General features: G+C 46.3%; 2 protein-coding genes across 5 annotated transcripts in view; one reads left to right on the plus strand and one right to left on the minus strand.

Annotated features, from left to right (window-relative positions):
• CHAF1A (chromatin assembly factor 1 subunit A) overlaps positions 1-19875 on the plus strand; it is a 58053-nt gene that overhangs the window by 23014 nt on the left and 15164 nt on the right. Inside the window, exons 9-15 of one of the 3 annotated variants that reach the window (XM_058163608.1) lie at positions 798-966; positions 2402-2482; positions 4041-4133; positions 7729-7987; positions 8480-8964; positions 10198-10306; positions 12175-12432. In XM_058163608.1, coding sequence (XP_058019591.1) covers positions 798-966; positions 2402-2482; positions 4041-4133; positions 7729-7987; positions 8480-8964; positions 10198-10306; positions 12175-12245 — 1267 coding nt within the window. In that variant the 3' untranslated portion in view covers positions 12246-12432. The other 2 variants (XM_058163609.1, XM_058163610.1) reach the window with 2 other exon arrangements.
• The window catches only part of UBXN6 (UBX domain protein 6), a 28729-nt gene continuing 21849 nt past the window's right edge, over positions 12996-19875 (minus strand). For both annotated transcript variants that reach the window (XM_058163618.1, XM_058163617.1), the window contains exon 11: positions 12996-16148. In XM_058163618.1, coding sequence (XP_058019601.1) covers positions 16020-16148 — 129 coding nt within the window. In that variant the 3' untranslated portion in view covers positions 12996-16019. The remainder of the gene's footprint in view (positions 16149-19875) is intronic.

Raw genomic sequence — 19875 nt, forward strand, 5'->3', positions numbered from 1 at the left:
AATAAGTGGAACGACTTGCCTTCAGAAGTTGTGAATGCTCCAACACTGGAAATTTTTAAGAAAATGTTGGATAACCATCTGACTGAGATGGTGTAGGGTTTCCTGCCTGGGCAGGGGGTTGGACTAGAAGGCCTCCAAGGTCCCTTCCAACTCTGATGTTATGTTATGTTATGTTATGAAATAGATTCATCTGATGTCGAGAATGCAGTGCGTATATCGCTCGGGTGTGAGGACCCACTTCAAGATGCCTCTCCCTTGCTCAACTTTTATGCTTCAGCTTGTCTTGGCTGCAAGCACACTGCTGTACACTCACAACTTCCCCGCTGTAAGAGGGTGTGCTATTGTGATCCCTTAATGATCCTTAGTCATCCTGCTCAGATGTTTTCACTGCAGGGTGCCTCTGGCATTTCTATGCATCCAGGATAGAAAGCTTTAAGGGCCCCTCCCTCTCACTGCTCTATCTCCCCCCCCCCACTTCCCCCATTCCTCTTTGATCTGGGGTGGTTTGCAGCACACCCGGTTTCCTTAACTTTCACTCACTCCTTCTAGCTGTGACACAATTCCACCGGTTCAATTTTAATTGAAGGCCTCTCTAGGGAAGTGGACAAAAGTCCTTTTCTTGTTAGTCAGGCATTATTATCCCAGTGTAATTAGGAACTTCATTTCAGTGGAGATCAAAGAAGACTTTCAGCTCCCCCCCCCTCCTTCCCCTCCTTTCTTTCAGTGTCTTGCAACTCCGGTGGGCAGACACCAAAGATTGAGCCCCCTATTTTATTTTATTTTTTTGGGTTCAACAGCGATGTGGTCATTGTGAGTAGCAGCCAGGCAGAAGATGCGCCCGAAAGGAAGAAATTTGGCAGAATGAAACTCCTGCAGTTCTGTGAGAACCACCGGCCTGCCTACTGGGGCACATGGAACAAGAGAACTTCTGCAATAAGGCCCAGAAACCCTTGGGCCAAAGATACGGTAAGCTGGGAACATTACATCACCTGTCTTCTTCAAACAGATTAAAAGGCCGCTGGGGCCAAGAGGGGATCGATAGGAAGAGATGGCAGTTTAGTAAATCTTTTTTGGGGTTGCCACAAAGAAGAGGGAGTCAAACTATTCTCCAAAGCACCTGAGGGCAGAACAAAAGCAATGGGTGAAAACTAATCAAGGAGAGAAGCAACCTAGAACTAAAGAAAAATTTCCTGACAGCTAGAACAATTTAACCAGTGGAACAACTTGCCTCCAGAAGTTCCAACACTGGAAGTTTTTAAGAAGATGTTGGATAACCATTTGTCTGATGTAGGGTTTCCTGCCTAAACAGCGGGTTGGACTAGAAGACCTCCAAGGTCCCTTCCAACTCTGTTACTCTATTCTTTGTGGAAAGAAAGCATCCCATGCTGGCTAGGGAATTCTGGGAGTTGAAGTCCACATGTCTTACAGTTGCCAAGCTTGGAGACCACTGGGATCTTGCAATAACAAAATAATATAGTTGGAGGGGACCTCGAAGGTCTTCTAGTCCAACCTCCTGCCCCAGCAAGAGACTCTATACTATTCCAGAAGGGCTGTCTAGTCCCTTCTTAAAAACCTCCAGTGATGAAGCACACACAGCTCCTGCTGGCAAGTTGTTCCACTGGTTAATTGTTCTCATAGTCAGGAAATTCCTCCTTAGTTCTTCTCTCCTTGATGAGTTTCCATCCGTTGCTTCTTGTCCTCCCCTCAGGTGCTTTGAAGAATAGGGTGAAACCCCCCCCCTTTCTTTGTGGCAGCCCCTCAGATATTGGAATTTGGTGATTTCTAGGATCCTTCTCAACTCTTGGATTCTGTGTTTCTACTTTGCCGTTAATGCTGTTTGAAATCAGTCTCTCTCCCCACCTCACCCCCGTTGCATGTTCTTTCTGGGGCCGTGAAAATATTTACAGATCCCTCACATCCTGGACATAAACTGTTTCAACTCCTACCCTCAAAACGACGCTATAGAGCCCTGCACACCAGAACAACTAGACACAAGAACAGTTTTTTCCCGAAGGCCATCACTCTGCTAAATGAATAATTCCATCAACACTGTCAAACTATTTACTAAATCTGCACTACTATTAATCTTCTCATCGTTCCCATCACCCATCTCCTCCCACTTATGACTGTATGACTGTAACTTTGTTGCTGGCAATCCTTATGATTTATATTGATATATTGACCATCATTTGTGTTGTAAATGTTGTACCTTGATGAAGGTATCTTTTCTTTTATGTACACTGAGAGCATCTGCACCAAGACAAATTCCTTGTCTGTCCAATCACACTTGGCTAATAAAAAATTCTCTTCTCTTCTCTTCTCTTCTCTTCTCTTCTCTTCTCTTCTCTTCTCTTCTGTTCTATTCTATTCTATTCTATTCTATTCTATTCTTTCCCTGCAGAAGCTCCTGGACTATGAAGTTGAGAGTGATGAAGAGTGGGAGGAAGAGGAACCGGGGGAGTCCCTCTCTCACAGCGAAGGGGTAAGGCTTAAGACTTTTCCCCGAAGCAGCAACATGCCTCTCCTTCAGTGACAAAACTCTTGGAAGATTATTTAGTGGTTGAAATGTTGCGGGTAAACATGGAGTGGTGCAGTGGCTTAGTGGTGGAGCTCTCGCCTAACAATCAGGAGGCTGTGAGTTCGATCCTAGGTAGAGGCAGATATTTCTCTCTCTGGGCACAATGAGAATATATCTTCTGCCGATGGGGGAAACAAACTCTGGATTGGCGACAGGAAAAGCATCCGGCCAGTAAACACTCTACGTATCCCGCAAGTGATTATAGGGTCATTAAAAGAAGATGATGATGTTGCAGGTAAAATCTGGAATCAGGCATAGAAATTGGTCATCCACAGTTGGCCACATACTCCAATCGCTTGGCGCTGTAGGAGAAGATGATTGAAACAGTGTCTAACAGAAATAGCCAGAATTTTTTTCTTTCTTACATTAAATTGTGTCCAATTATCAGAGACTGCCTGGAGAAGTCCCCACGATTTTCTTGGCAAGGTTTTTCAGAAACGGTTTGCCATTGCCTCCTTCCTAGGGCTGACAGGAACTGACTGGTCATCCAGTTGGTATTGTGTCTAAGCAGGACTAGAATTCACAGTCTCCTGCTTTCTAGCCAGAGGCCTTAATCCCTACACCTAACTGGCTGTCCAGCATAATTAATCTTGACCTGGCATCCATATATCTAGGGAGTGAAAAACACTATGGATGGGTAGACTGCAAGGGCAGTTCCTCCTTGTGAATCAGACCAGTTCTGATTTGTGACTTTTTCCAACTGCAGCTGCCCCATAATTGGAATCTACCTCTGTCCTTTAAACTCTGACATTCCTGAAGGCCAGCACGGACCTTTTGAGAGAGGGGAGAAGGGGGAATTCGTTCCTAAATGTGAGAGATGCATTTCTTTCGGAAATGGCAAATACCCAGAATACCCTCTTTTTTTCCCAGCATCATGTTTACAGTTTTTATTATAAACTACGAAAGCAAATAGTAGGAAAAATGAAGGAGGGAAAGGGGAAAAGAGAAGTGTAGAGAAGAAAGGAAAAGAGAAAAAAGGCATTGACTTCTGACTCATTTTGGTTCAGTAGAATAAAATAATACCATCCAACCTCAGCTTTTTACTTTTCCATAATAGCCATTTCTATAACAACAAACCTATCTAATCGGTAAAACCCAAAATCAAAGTTTCATTTTTTTCCCCACCTCAAGCACAAAGCCCAGAATCGGTTTCCAGCTAGAAACAAAAGTAGTTGTGATTTCTTTTTTTCTTCTTTGACCAAATGGTCAATTTTGCCATCTCTGCTAATTCCCGTCAACTTTTGCAGCCATTCGTCGATTGTGGGGATCGAAATGTCCTTCCAATTTTTGTGCATAAAGTAATCTGGTATAGAAAATACCCACAAACCTCTTGACACAACCGAGAATGGCCTTTCCTTCCCAACCAGCCCTTTTTCGAAAGCTCTGCCTCTGAAGTTCTTCTTGGTAAAAGATGCTCTTCCAAAGCCGCTTTGTAATCTCTCCCTGTTTTCCTGTCGTTCAGGATGAGGAAGAAGATGGTGGAGAGGAGGAAGATGATGACGATGGCTTTTTCGTTCCCCATGGGTACCTTTCGGAGGATGAAGGAGTGACTGAAGTAAGCCCCAGAGGGAAGGGTGTTTTGCTAAGGCTGGAAAAATGAGCTAGGCAGTATGGTAGATGTTGGTCTACCTCAGCTGGTAGTCCTCGATTTATGACCACAGTTGAGACCAGAATAGTAGTCAAAATAGGAAACCCTTCACCTGTTAACAGCGGTGCTACCCAAGGAAGCGTTCTAGGACCCACACTCTTTATACTTTACATAAGTGACCTTTGCGATCATATTATAAGCAACTGCGTTCTCTTCGTGGATGATGTAAAACTATTCAACACCCCCGACAATGCTGCTACCCTACAAAAAGACCTTGACTCTCTATCGGAATGGTCAAACAATTGGCAACTCCAAATCTCAACCAACAAATGTTCTGTCCTACACATTGGCAAAAAATAAAATAAAAATCAAAACACTAAATACAAGCTGGGCAGATATGACCTTGTAGATGACCCTCACTCTGTTAAGGACCTTGGAGTACTCATCTCAAACGATCTTAAGGGCCAGAGCCCACTGTAACAGCATTGCCAAAAAAGGCATTAAGAGTTGTTAACCTAAACTTGCGTAGCTTCTTCTCTAGTAATATTGAACTGCAAACCAGAGCATACAAAACATTTGCCAGACCGATTCTCGAATACAGCTCCTCTGTCTGGAACCCACACCGCATATCGGACATTAATACAATCGAACAAGTCCAGAGATATTTTATGAGAAGAGTCCTCTGCTCGCAACAGAATACCTTATGCCACCAGACTTCAAATTTTGGGATTAGACAACTTAGAACTTTGTCGTCTTCGGTCAGACCTAAGCGTAGCACATAAAATTATCTGCTACAATGTCTTACCTGTTAGTGACTATTTCAGCTTCAACCACAACAATACACGAGCAAATAATAGATACAAACTCAAGATAAACCGCTCCAAACTCGATTGCAGAAAATACAACTTCAGCAAGAGCGGTCAATGCCTGGAATGCACTCCCTGACTCTGTAGTTTCATCCCCAAACCCCCAAAACTTTAACCTTAGACTGTCTGCTGTTGACTTCACCCCATTCCTAAGAGGTCTGTAAGGGGCGTGCATAAGAGCACCAGCATGCCTACCCTCCCTGTCCTAATGTCCCCCTTTTATTCGTATTCATTTCACATATTCACAATCCTGTTTATACTTATATCTGTTGTCTAATACATGCTTGACTAAATAAATAAATAAAATAAAATAAAGAATTGATGTTCCTAAGTCGAGAAAGTTGTTAAGTGAGTTTTGCCTGGTTTCATGAGTTCTCTTGCCACGTTTGTTAAGTGAATCCCTGCAGTTCTTAAGTTAGTCACACGGTTATGAAGTGAATCTGGTTTCCCCATTGACTTTGCTGGTCAGAAGGTCGCAGAAAGTGATCGCATGACATCCCGGATCACTGCAATCGTCATAAATATGAGTCAGTTCCCAAGCGTTTGGATTTGAAGCTGGGGATGCAGCAACGGCCGTAAGTGTGAAAAACAATCCTAAGTCACTTTTTTCAGTGCCGTTGTAACTTTGAACGGTCCCTAAGCGAACTGTTGTGTAAGTCGAGGACTACCTATAGCCCTCAGGACTGATAGCCAGAGACAATCTCTTGTCAAAAGGCTGCAACTCGAAGTTAAAATCCACTTATTTGGGAAGATGCATTGAGCTTCCGTATTTGATTCTGCAGGAGTAAAAATAAGATTGAAAACGAAACGTAACAACAATCGTAAGCTTCAGTGGATCACATGTATCGGATACATGATTGGAATGTATCCCAGTGTGACTGTTATATATACACAATCATTCTTGTGGGTGGGCTGATATTACAGGTAGCCCTTGGCTTACAACAGTTCATCTAATGACTGTTCCAGGTTAGAACAGTACTGAAAAAAGTGACTTATAACTGTTTTTTCACATGGCCGTTACAGCATCCCCATGGTCACATGATCAAAATTCAGACGCATATTTATGATCATTGCATTGTCCCGGGGTCACGTGATCCCCTTTTAAGACCTCCTGACGAGCCAATTCAACGGGAGAGCCAGATTCACTTAACAACCGTGTTACTAACTTAAAAACTACACTGATTCACATAACAAAGTGTGGCAAGAAAGGTCATAAAACGGGGCAAAATTCGCTTAAACAAATGTCTCGCTTAGAGACAGAAACTTTGGGCTTAATTGTGGTCTTAAGACGAGGACTACCTGTATAAGTAGAGGTCAGAAACCAGCTGTAGGAGATGACCGGCCTGAGCTTGAGGGAGCTCAGGCGTGTCATTGGTTTGGAGTCCCTTCGGGTCCACAAGAGATCTAAATCCAGCCGCCCCCCCGCCCCCCGCCCCGCCTTTGGAATTCCATTGATTCTTGATGACAATGTTCTCCATTCAGCCGTATCCGACTCTCGGTGATTCTCTGGGCCAGGTCTCTCCACATCTTCCGATCTTGAACTATTTCTTTGAGCTGTTCTATGCTCTGGCTTCGGTCAGCTTTGAGAGTGTCCAGCCACCGTGTTCTTTGATGGTCTGGTTTCCTTTTACCTCTAACACTTCCAAACCTAATTGCTTCCTCCGATAAATTCCCCTGCATGACATGGCCAAAATAGGAGCCATTGGCTCTTTTATCTACCACCAATTTGCCGGTCAGATTCTTGTTTAGGGAGGGCATGGAATACACTTGTACTCATTTGAACAATCCTGACTCCTGACATCAACTAACTATAAGTTACGTCCCTTTTTATGGATTCTCTTTAGGTATTATGTTGAACATGCATAAATATAGGTAGTCTTTGACTTAGGCTTAGTTCAAAATTATAATGGATCCTGAAAAAGCTATCAAAGACTTTTTTATAATACAAAAAGCACACAATACCCCCTTCTGTTTTCCTCCTAAGCCAGGAATGTCAAACTCAATTTCATTGAGGGCCACATCAGGACTGTGTTTGACCTCGGGGGGGGGGGCAGTGTGGGCGTGGCCAGCTTGATGTCATGTCAGTGAGGCACCTATGGTGGGCCAAGTGTTCTGTTAGCGAAAATGGGCTCCCGAGCTCAAATTTTTGGGCTCGCGCAGCCCTCCCAAGTTCAGTTTGTGCTGGCAGAGGAACCACGGGCCACTTCTTCCCTGTTTCCAGGGTGGTTCCACAGGCCAGATCTAAGCACCCTATGGGCCAGATCCAGCTCACGGGCCTTGAGTTTGACTTCCCTGTCCTAAGCCATTTGAATACTGTTCAAAATAACATAAGGTGTGAGTTCAATAGACAAAAATCACTAAAATTTCCTAATAATTGTATAATTTGAAACCAGTTTTGGATTGCATCTCAAATTAGCTGAATCTATTTCTTCCTAAAAAGGTAGTCTAGCGTCCACTTGGTGTGATTTAAAAAAAAAAAGAATTAACCGTGGTTTTAAATCTATAGAAATACAATTGTCATCGTCAGCCATTCAGTCATGTCTCACCCTTCCTTCCGAGGTGGGTAAGGACCCAGATTGTTGGGGGCAATAGGCTGACTCTGTAAACCACTTAGAGAGGGCTGTAAAGCATTGTAAAGCGGTATATAAGTCTTATTGCTCTTGCTAAACTCATCCCTCCCTCCATCCTTATCTCAGGAATGCGATCCCGAAAACTACAAAGCCCGCCAGAAGCTGAAAGCCAAGGAGTGGGACGAGCTGATCACCAAGGGGAAAAGATTCCGCATCTTGCAGCCGGTGAAGATCGGTTGCGTTTGGGAAGGCGAGCAGAGCGGTGCCGTCACAACGGCAGAAATGGGAATCCTGCAGCAATTTACAGCTTCTGTCCTGGATTCCGGCTTTGCCGAGGAAGATTTGATAGAGAAAAGCAACAAAAAGAAAACAAAAGACCAACAAAGTAAGCGGCGGGTGGATGGAGCAAAGAACCAGGGTCCCCTGCCCAGAACCAGGGTCTTTTCTGGAATGTGGGGTGAATGGATGATTGATTTTGGTTTCTTACGTTGGTAGTTTACTTTTGGACATCAGAGAGAAAGTCTAAAGTAGCAATCAGTTTCACACTGCACATAGTCTTCGACTTACGACCACTGTTGAGCCCAAAGTTTCTGTTGCTAAGCAAGATTGTTAAGTGAATCCTGCCCTATTTTACAACCTTTGTGACCACAATTGTTAAGTGAATAACTGCAGTTGTTAAAGTTAGGAACAGGGTTAAGTGAAGCCAACTTCCTTCTTGTTTGCTTGCCACTTGTCTGAAATGATATAGGATCTCCTGCTTGAGCAGGGGGTTGGACTAGACGACCTCCAGAAGGTCCCTTCTGTGACTTCTGTTTGCTCCAGCAGCCAGGGACGCCCTCCGTGTAACTTTAAGATTCTGCTTTTCGCCCCTTTGCAGTTCTGGCCCAGCTACTTCCGCTACTTCATGGCAACGTGAACGGAAGCAAAGTCATCATTCAGGAGTTCCAGGAATGTTGCCGCTTGGCATTGCTTTCGGACCCCAGCAGTCCGATCTCCTCCCTGGGGAGCGGGGATGCCAGTCCCAAGGTCTCTCAAGGCCAATCACCAGCCTGCGAGAACGTCATTCCTTCCAAGGCCAGGCTGAAAAGAATCATCTCCGAGAACTCCGTCTACGAGAAGAGGCCCGAGTACCGGATGTGTTGGTACGTGCAATCCGAGGTCCTGAAGAACTTTGGCCAGGAGAATCTGCCCGTGCCTTGCCAGTGGAACTACATCACCCAGCTTCCATCTGTGGCCAAGGAAGAAGCGGGCAGTTTGCAAGGAGGGGCGGCAACCCAGACCCCGCCGGTCTCTGCAAAACGGAAGTCAACGCAAAGCATGTCCATAACCAAGTTCATGAGGAGACCTCCGGGGACCGAGCAGGTAAGGACGAGCTTCTGTACCCAAGTTAGTAACTTCCCCCCCTTGCTGGTTGTTAGCAAGCTGTGCCATCCCCGTTCTTTGCTTCACGTTTTGTTTACCGACTGTGGCGGAGATTCTGACTCTCAGATCCGAGAAGCCGTCTCTAATTCACATAAGACAGTGATGGTGAACCTATGGCACGCATGCCAGAAGTGGCACACAGAGCCCTCTCTGTGGGCATGTGCGCGGTGGCCAGCTGGTCTTCCGGGTTCCAGTGCGCGCATGTGCGGCGGCCAGCTGCTTTTCACATGACGACCAGCTGGCTGGCGCATGTGCGGCGGCCAGCTGCTTTTCACATGACGACCAGCTGGCTGGCGCACATGTGTGTGCTGGAACCCAGAAGAGAGCAGCTGGCCGCCGCACGCATTCGCACCAGCCAGCTTCTCTCTTCCGGGTTCCGGTGCGCACACATCCCAGTTTCGGCACTCAGTGCCGAAAAGGTTAGCCACCACTGACATCGGATATAGATAGTCCTGGACTTACAACCACAATTGAGCCTAAGATAATGAAGTCCGCAAAGCTAGTCATCGTGTGGACTGACCCAGCTTCGCCATTTTTATTTTATTTATTGTGGATGGTCACTAAGTGGACCCACTCCTCTTACCAGAAAACCCCACGCAGAGCCTTCTGCACGAGTCTTCTCTCTTGGCTCACTATGCCAAAGGGCATAGTGAAGTAGATACAGATAGTTCTCAAGTTATGACCATAATTGAGCCCGGTAATTAAGACTGTAAGTCAGGGATGTCAAACTCGATTTCATTGAGGGCCGCATCACGGTTGTTTTTGACCTGGGGGGGGCGTGGCCAGCTCGATGTCACTCATTTCAGGGACACATATGGTGGCCCGAGCACTTTGCCAGCGAAAACGGGCTCCCGAGCTCTTTTTTGCAGCTGTGATGGCCTCCTGCAACCCTCTGCCAGTGAAAATGGAGCTCCGTTTTTGCTGGCAGAGGCACCACAGGCCAGTCCTTCGCTGTTTCCAGGGTGCCCCCCCCTCCCCCCCGGGTCAGATCTAATCACCCCATGGGCCGGACAGTCATTGAATGGGCCATCGTAAGACCGAGTCCAATTTTGCAATCTACTTTGGGCGTGACTTTTGTAATATCTTTTCGCTAACAATGGATTTGAGAGTCTTTCTTTCCCAAGTTTGGAAGGGCTGACGCCAACGTTTGACACGCCTCTTGTTTCGTTCAAGGCGGAAATGACAGAGATGGATGGATTTCAGGCAGACACCGAGGAAGAAGATGACGACGACTGCATCATCATAGATGTACAGCCAAGCCAAGGCAAGCTGGCTAATTCAGGTAGATCCTTGTTTGTTTAAAGTCCGACAGTCGGAGGGGGGGGGGGGAGAAAACCAAGCTGGCTAAACATCAGTGTTGCTTGGAGACAATTCTATCAGACCCAACTAAATTGAGAAAGACCTCTAACTCATTGAGACCCTCTGCCGGTCCCAGAACAATAACTTGTATTAAACCAGCAATGTCAGCTTGGTGTGGTGGTAAAAAAAAGCACAGAAACCAGGAGGCTGCGAGTTCTGGTCCTGCCTTAAGGATGAAGCTGGTTAACTGTCCTTGGGCCAGTCCCTCTCTCTCAGCCCCATAAAGCAGGCAAGGGCCCCTTGCCCAAATCTTGCAAAGAAGCCTGGATCCTGGTTAGTCCAGATGGTCACCAGGAATCCAGAGTCACTCAAGGCAGTAAAGAAAATTGAAAATAAACAAGCAATAAAGTTCAGTTCAATTGCATTCAAAACATGGATGGAATTTTTTTTCATCTTAGCTGCAACCGTCCGTCATCTTTTCAGCAATGGCTTTCCATATTCAATAAGCAGTAATAGTTTTGTTTTGTTTTTTAAATTGCAACTGCCTCACAAGAAGCAGGACATTCCTTCAAGGTGTGTTGGTTAAGGTGTCCAGAAACAGGAGTTATAATCCTGCACGAAAGCCTGCTGGGAGATTCTGAGCCAATCTCCAGGAGACTCCGAGTTCCAGTCCCACCTTATGCATGAAATCCACCCGGGTGACGGGGCTCACCACTCTTCAGCCCAGCCCACCTCACAGGGTTGTTGTGAAGAATATAGAAGGAATATGACAGATGTCTACCACCTTGAGTTACTTGTAATAGGTCGTCCCAAAGGTATTTTTTCAGGCGGCAACTGGACTTTTGTTTTTTTCTTTGAAGATGTGAACCCCGAGGACACAGACAAACCTCCACGTGGCCTCAACAACTCTCTAAAAGGATGCGGATGACCAGCTGTCTGCAAGGAATATAAATCCTTCCATTTCCCTACCATCCAGTCAGAGAGCTGAAGAAGCTTCTTGGATGAGAAGCGAAACGTCTTCAAAAGAAAAAAACCAGAAAGTCCAGTTGCCTCTTGGAAAAAAAAGCACCTTTTGGGACAATGAATGACTCAGAATCTCCATAGACTCTTATAATAGGTCCTGCTACACAGTGAGCTTCAACAGGGCTATATTCTATGACCCAGCTCCCCAAACACGACAAACCCTCTGACACGGACTCAAAAGATTCCTTTATTAGGACTGTCGGCAGCCCTGCAAAAAGTTTCGCTCTCAACGCAGGCTAACAAGTCACCCATCCAGAGGAAGATGAAGTGATCTGCCACACCTATTCATCTCCGCCCCCTGCCTTTTACCCCCCCCCCAGAGCTAGGGTGGGGCTTTGCTAGCAACAGTGGCTCTTCCGTCCCAAGGACCAGCCCATAGATTTCCACTGCTCTCCTCTCCCTTCTGTGCATCCGCGTGTCAGGCACTGGACCCAGCTGTTCCTCCTCTTCCTCATCAGCCACCTCCAGACCTGGGAGCTGTTGACTCTCCATCTGAGGGCTGACGGACGGCCCAGGCTCCGCCACTCACTCTCTCTCTCTCTTTTCCCCCTCCCCCTCGGAGCTACCAGGTTGCCCCGATGCTGACCCTTGACTCCCACGCCACCTCCTCCTCATCTGATTCGGCTGTTGGAGGGGCTGGCGGCCGACAGGCTAGTAGAATAGAAGCAACATTCTCTCTCCCATTGATCTCCCACATTTACATTAAATTTTTTCCCATTTTCACAGCAGGTGCCCTGGCAAAGATGCCGGGCTTGCCACTCTGTGCCTTAACAGAAATGGGAAGCCCTTTTTTTTTTTTTTTTGAGTGAAACTGTTGTGTCTTTGCAGCACCCGAACAGAGGACCTCCGAAGCAGAACCAGCCGCCGCGGCTACCAGCAACTTCCCAAACACCTTTTGATATAGGCATCCCTATTCTCCCCCCCCCCACTTTTGTATGTATGTAGAATTCTTTTAGCTTATTGTGAAACCCTTGTGTATCTTTTTTTTTTTTTTGTACGAGATACTTGAACATACTGTGTTCCTTGTAAAGAGAAGACAGCACTTTGTTCGGCTCTAAACTGGTGGAAGCTCAAGACATATTTTTTAGAGGGAGGCGGGGGTGGGGATGTAGGCGAATAAAACATAGGGCATATAATCTCTTCTAATAAAAGCATTACTGAATTTTTGATGGGCTCAGTAGGTGGTGCTGGGATTCTTTTTTTTTTCCATCTGAATTTGAAAGTGTTTAATCTTTGGGTTTATTATGGCTGCTCACATGACATCTAAAATAGGGGTCTCTGGGGTGCTGGCTGGGTTTGGCTGTTTTCTTGAAGACGTTTCTTGACACAACTAGGTAATATCATCAGCGCTTCAAGGGTGTGTGGTGTTTGCTCTCTTTTATAAACAAGTGGCTTGTCCCATCAGTGTTGGTGGAAGCGTTCTTGGTGGTTCCTTGATTACACTGTTATATATTGTTAGTTTTGTTGAAGCAGAGTCAGACAGTGAGGAGGTTGGGGAGGAACTTGGGCCAGTCCTGGGGGCTGGGAAAAGCTCGGCCGAGGGCCCTGCGTCTGAGGCAGAGAGGGAGATAGACAGCAGTGAGGCAGAAGAACAGCTGGAGCCCGTTCCCAGTGTGCGCATGCACAGAGCTGCCAGAAGACAAGAACAACTCAGAAAACAGGGGAGTAACGCCACACCTGGGAGATGATTGGCCCCTCCCATAGGAAACAAAAGAGGAGCGAAAGGGGAGGGGGCTTTTGCAAGAAAGAATTCTTTCATTCGGTCGTTTCAAGAATGGGAAGTTCTGTTTGTGACTCTAAGAGACTCTGTGCCAAGTTTTGCCTTACTCTGTGTTTGGAAACTAGTTACCTGGCAGCTTTCCAAGCGAGATAAGGGCTGTGTTGATAAATATTCCTTTGAAAAACTTGTTTGGACAGGCCTTGCTGACTGTGAATGAAAGGAATTCACAGTCGTGTAAATAAAAGAGGTTTTGCCAGGACCAATTCCTGCTTCCTGCTTTTTAAGGGAGCCTAGGTCGGAACAAGTTTGTTAGTCATGCAAGCCACTGTATATAAACAGAGCAAACCTTTCTAGCACTGATGGTGTCACCCAGTGGGGTCATGAAATGCCTGCAAGAAAACAACCAAGCTCAGCCAGCACCAAGGACCCAATCCTTTTCCTCCTCCCCATAACCTCCACACTCCTAGCACTGATGGTATTACCCAATTGGGTCATGAAATGTCGGCAGGAGAGCACCAAGAAGACCTCACAGTTCAAATCCGAGCTACAAATATTCCCTTCTATTGACAGAGGTCTCTGCATCTCACTTAGTTCTAACTCGCCTCTCCAAGTGAACCTTGTGGGGTTTTTTTTCCCCCTCTCCTTCACGGCTGCCGCAAGCAGAGGTGTGCATTCTGCAAACGTCTCACTGTGCCCCCTGTGCTCTTGTCCTCCTCTAAAACAGGGGTCTCCAACCTTGGCGATTTTAAGACTTGTGGACTTCAACTCCCAGAGTTCCTCAGCCAGCTTTGCCAGCTTTGTTGGAGACCCCTGCCCCTTCCTTCTGGGCTTTCAACAAGTGCCTTCCAACAAATCCCTCCCTCCCATTAAGCAGGAAAAGAAGAGAATGAGTGAACTGGCACATATTCACTGACGACATGATTTCCTTAAGCTCTGTTTAGGAAGATCTACTCAGGGGTGTCAAACTCAATTTCATTGAGGGCTGTGGTTGACCTGGGTGGGCGTGGCCACCTTGACACCACTCCCCAAATGGCTGGCATGTTTCCTCTTCGCACCGGGTAGACGGGGCCGAAGCAACACAGGGCGGCCCCTTACATTTTCCAGGACGGCTTCGCAGGCCGGTTCCGACCACGGTTTGGATAAGGCCCAGAGGCGTTGTGTTTGACACCCCCTGCTCTACATGTTTCACAGCGTTAATTCATCTAACCCGCTGCTTTGGGGAAGAATTGTGGACTTCAGATCCCAGAATTCCCCACCCAGCTATATACTACATTGAGATTTTGAGAATTTTAGCCAATGTTTTCCCATCTTGGCAACTTTGTGGACTTCAATTCCCAGAATTCCCTGGCCAGCCCTGCCGATCTAGCTCGTAATTTAGGCTGCTGCAAGAATTCAGATCAAGAACCACCTTGTAAAAATGCTGCTAGAAATAAGACTTCCGGCACACCAGATGCATCAGCCTTATATTATTCTAAAAAGCCGAGTCTCTATTTCAGGAACATGTGTGTCTATGTGTGTGTTTCTGCAACTCTTTTGTTGCCCGCCCAGTATCTGATCCACGTCCGTATGGCCATTAGATAATTAATCACCCCTCCCCAAAACACAGAGCCAAGCAAACGTTTTAAACAGCTGCCTTGCTTTTAAACATCATCAAAACAGGATTAGTGGGTACAGTTTTTATACCTCACACTTTGGTTATGAATCTGCTTGGGGGGGGGGGGGAAAGATACATCACTTAAATCCAGAGCCTTTCTGGAAGGAGTGGGGGGGGGGGAGGAGGAGAAGAAAATGAAATTGTTTTGCAAGTGACTTCCAAGGGCTGCATTTCAGTGGGTATTAAAGAGTTCTGCTTCCAATTTAAAGAGACTCCAAAGACCGTAAGATAAGAGGTTAAAAAATAATAACAACCCCCCTTTTTGACGTGTATCTTTGTACATAATAACAGGGGCATTTTAATTCCCCGCTGTCGCCTCCGTTGAACTCCGAAAGAAGGCTTGATTTGGAGCCACCGACAAAACCAAAAATTGTTAACCCCAGACTGCTAAAGTGGGGTGAGGTGGTCGTGGTGGTGCTGTGTGGCTCCACGTTTTTATCTACTTGCCCTGTCCTCCCCAGCAACAACAATACAAAAATCTAAAGCAGCAAGTTCCTTATTCCTCCCGAAGAACGAACAGAGGAAGCAGCAAAGTCCACAAAAACAGGGCAGAGAGACTCAAGACAGCTGTACTGCGCCGAGGGATCATCTCCCACATCGGAGGGACACACACACACCCCCGTGGGAAGGTTGCACAAGACATTTTTATAAAGGTGCATTTCCTGCAATAATTCCTTCCTCAAAACGGCCTCCGTTAAAAATACTGAAGCAAAAAAAAATAAACTATGGGATCGGATTCTTTAGAACTCTTCCCCACAACCTACAGCTTAGCAGCGGCAACAACTCGCTCGTTGGCTAGAGTAGTGTACGTACATTCCTCCTCCTCATGAAGCTAACAGCTTATCTACGACCTAAAAATAATAATAATAATAATAAATTTGACGTGATTCGGGAGCTCCTGCGGGCCTTCTACCTCCCCGTGTACAAAGTGCAAACCAGTGAAGCAACCAGAAATGCCAGCGGCATCGACAGAGTAACCGGGGAAACCTTTTGGGCAGACATTCTCCCGTTTGCTCGGCTGCGTTGATCTTTTTCCACCCCAAAGGTGCTTCGAAGCGCGAAAAAGATCAGTAAAAAAAACGGGGATCGATGAAACTTCAGACCAGAAAAACAGAGAGAAGAAGTGACGCTGGGGGGGGAGCCGAATCAGCTGTTCTCTCGCCAGCCGGCTAATGCCAGCCGGAAAAGTCACGTCTGTGCCTCTAGCGGACAGGAAGCAGGGAAAGTCGGAGGCCGGCTTCAGAAGAGTCGGGGACCACACAGGACGGAACCGGATCCAACCCCATCGCGCCTTTATTTTCAGGAGAGCATCTGCACCGTGAGCAGGAGGTCGGGTTTCAGCACGCTTCCCATGTGCTCGCCCCTGGAGGCTTTGATATCCTCCATGACCTCGGCGTCCCAGATGAAGGTCAGAAGCGCTGAGGGCACCTGGGGGGAGGAGGAGGAGGAAGAGGAAGAAAAAAAAAAAGCTTAACAGGGTTTTCAAGGCACCGGCATTGAACGGATGTAGATATAAGTAATCCTTGACTTATGACTGCGGCAAGAAAGGTCACAAAACGAAGCAAACCTCAACCAATGTCTCGCTTAGCCATGGGCGTTTTGGGGTCCCAAATCGAGGACTATCTATGCTGCCTCCAATGGAAAATGTCTATGGTGATTCTCCAGGTCATGGTTGTCCCCAAGGTGCTTTTTTTTCAAGAGGCAACTGGACTCCAAGAGAACAATAGACAAAGCTACGTTGTCATTCCAAACATTGCAGAATGTATATCGGAAAAGCTCAGGAGGATCTTCAGCCCACACAACATACGTGCAGACTTCAAACCCGAGAATACACTAAGCACGGTCCACCCCAAACAAATACAAACTGAGCAACGTGGTATATGCAGTACAATGCAGTGAGCCATCTGCAGATCTGTACATTGGGGAACCAAAACAGCCACTTCACAAAGGCATGGCACGACATAAGAGAACAAACCCATCAGGACCAGATTCAGCGGTCCATCTGCATTTAAAAGACAAAGGCCGCTCTGTTGAAGGCAGCAAAGTCCACATTTTGGACGGAGAGGACCGCTGTTTTGAAAGAGGGGTCCAAGAGGACATCCATTTCAAAATTGAACAGCCCCCTCTCAACAGAGGGGGAAGGATACGAGAAGGCTCCACACCCATTTGCACTAATCAGGTGACCCTGAGGACACAGATAAACCTCCAAGTGGCCTCAACGACTCTCTAAAAGGATGCAAATGACCAGCTTTGTCTGGAAGGAGCATAAATCCTTCTGTTTCCCCACCATCCAGTCAGAGCTGAAGCAGCTTCTTGGATGAGAAGCGAAACGTCTTCCAAAAAAAAAACCAACCCAGAAAGTCCAGTTGCCTCTTGAAAAAAAAAAGCACCTTTGCGATTTCAGCGGAAAAGTTCTTAAATGTCCGCGGAGATATTCCGATATGTATCTGCCTTGAAACTAGCCCATGAAATTATGAGAGAGATTATCACAATACTATTTATGACATAATACGGAACATCCTAAAGTGTTTCTTGTGATCAACCCCCTGGTGTTTGACTCTGCTACAAGTGGTTTGACACGGGCTGTTTTTCAAGGCAGATCCACCTCGGGAATATCTCCCCAAATTCCTAAGAACTTTCCCAGAAGATTTAGACACTTCGCCATTGTAGAAGGCAATTGGTGAATCTGGTACGGAAATCTCTCTGAAATGGTGACCGAATGGGTCACAGATTGCGTTGCTTGCCTTTTAGATTTCTCCCCCAACCTACTTTTTCCTTTATATCAGGGGTCTCGAAGGATGCCCTAATTAAATCATGAGCCTCGAGCCAAGCTTCAAAAGAAATCCAGTTATTTATTAGGAGCTTCATGTCGGCACGTTCCCAAGGGAAGCCAACTCTGACCCTACGTAATTTCCACCCCAATAATGACCCTGTTTCCCCCCCCCCCCGGGTGTGTCATCAATCACATTCTCCAACGGTTTTAGAAGTCACTCCTCTCCAGCTGCTGTGGGTAACCCTGGGATATAACCTTGAGTGAGATAAGCATAGAATGTGCGTCTGCCTTTGGCTGCCTTGCCGTTTCACAGGTTTCCCATCCACTTTGGCCTATGGCAACTTGAGAGCTGGCCTGGGATGCTTAGCGAGTTGACACCTTGGCAAGTTTAAGCCCGGTGGACTTCAACTCCCAGAATTCCTCGCATCCACACAACTCCTTACATCCAGCTTTGCCACCAGGCTTAAAGTTGCCCAGGTTGGAGACCCCTGCTTTATATAATACAACCAAGAATTCAATATTTGCACAGAAGTTTTACCTTACATCTTCTGAACCATCTGTCGTTTCTCTCAAGGCCTACGTGTTTTAAATCTACTGACTGGTAACCTGGGCAGAAATAGTATTTTTATGTCCTATCCACCCTTCTTACCTGCTTCTCTCTTGTTTCTCCTATTTTAATTATTCTCTGGGAATTAAAACAGGAGTCAGAGACTATTCAAAGCAACGCACTGCATGCTACGAAGGCCCTGTTTTTTTAATTGCCTTTTATTTGAAACAATAAAATCACCTTTCTTTCGGATGAGGGTCCTCTGGTCTTTAAAAATCAATCCGTGGATACAAGAATCGGCCAAGATGAATTTAAGGGTTGAATATCTTCTTTTATACCGACAATGGAGGGAAACTTGGTACTAGCTTAGAGTTGGAGGCAGAATTGGGCTTGGAGCAGCACGTAAATTTATTACACAAGTAGTCCTCGAATTACGATGACAATGGAGCCCCACATTTCTGTTGCTAAGTGAGACATTGAAGTGAATTTTGCCCCATTTTACGACCTCTCATGCCACGTTTGTTAAACGAATTGCTGCAGTTGTTAAGTTAGTAACGCGGTTTATTAAGTGAATCTGGCTTTCCTGTTGACTTTGTTTGTCAGAAGGTCGTAAAAGGGGATCACGTGACCCCAGGACACTGCGACCGTCATAAATATAAGCCAATTTTCAAGTGTCGGTCCAAATTTTGATCAGGTGTCTATGGGAATGCTGCAACAGTCATTTTGGAAAAATGGTGGTGAGGATTTATTTTTTTTTAAAGTTAACTAAAGGAATACAAATGGACCTCAACTTAACAACAGTTCATTTAGTGACCATTCAAAGTTAGGCCACTGAAAAAAGTGACTTATGACCATTTTTCACACTTAACAACTGTTGCAAGGTCACACGATCAGATGCTTGGCAATATTGACTCCTATTTATGACGGTCGCAGTGTCCCAGGCTCACGTGATCCCCTTTGGCGACCTTCTGACCTGCAGGGTCCATGGGGAAGCTGGATTCACTTAACGGCCGTGTGACTAACCTAACACTTGCAGCGATTCACTTAACAGCTGTGGCAAGGGGAAAAAAAACACCCCGTAAAATGGGGCAAAACTCACTTAACGAATGTTTCACTTATTGCAACATACATTTTGGGCTCCACTGTGGTCGCAACTCGAGGACAACCTGCAACTTACGGGACCGTCTGCTGCGACCGAATACCTCTCACCGACCCGTGCGCTCTCACAGAGAGGGACTCCTCAGGGTGCCGTCAGCTAGGCAGTGCCGTTTGGCGACACCCAGGGGAAGGACCTTCTCTGTGGGGCTCCACCCTTTGGAGCAGGCTCCCCAGGACTCCGTCAACTTCGGACCTCCAGACCTTCCGCGAGCTTAAAACACATCTATTCATCTGCGCAGGACTGGACTAGATTTTAAATTTAGGTTTTAATGGGGTTTTATTATATATACTGTTCTTTTTAATTATTTGGCTATGTGGAATAAGTTTTTTAATTGTTATTTTACTCTGTATTTATATGTACCTTTTTATTTGCCTGTGAGTCCCTAGGGAGATAGGGCGGTATACAAATACAAATAAATAAATAAATAAATAAATAAATTCAGAGGTGAAATTCAACCGGCTTAGACCGGATCGGGCGAACTGGTAGAGACGATTTGAATTGGTTCGCTGAACCGATCAAAACCACCCCTGGTTGGCCTCGCGCACGACACCTGTCGCCGCTCACTCCTTCCGATCGCTCGCCCAGCCCATTCACCCCCCCACCCTATAGTGACTTTTCTCCCTCCATGCACAGCGGAGCTGCTCCAGCCTGTCCCTTTAAGGTACTTCGAGGGGAC

The sequence above is a fragment of the Ahaetulla prasina genome, chromosome 1 (assembly GCF_028640845.1).
Source record: "Ahaetulla prasina isolate Xishuangbanna chromosome 1, ASM2864084v1, whole genome shotgun sequence".
Lineage (NCBI taxonomy): Eukaryota > Metazoa > Chordata > Lepidosauria > Squamata > Colubridae > Ahaetulla > Ahaetulla prasina.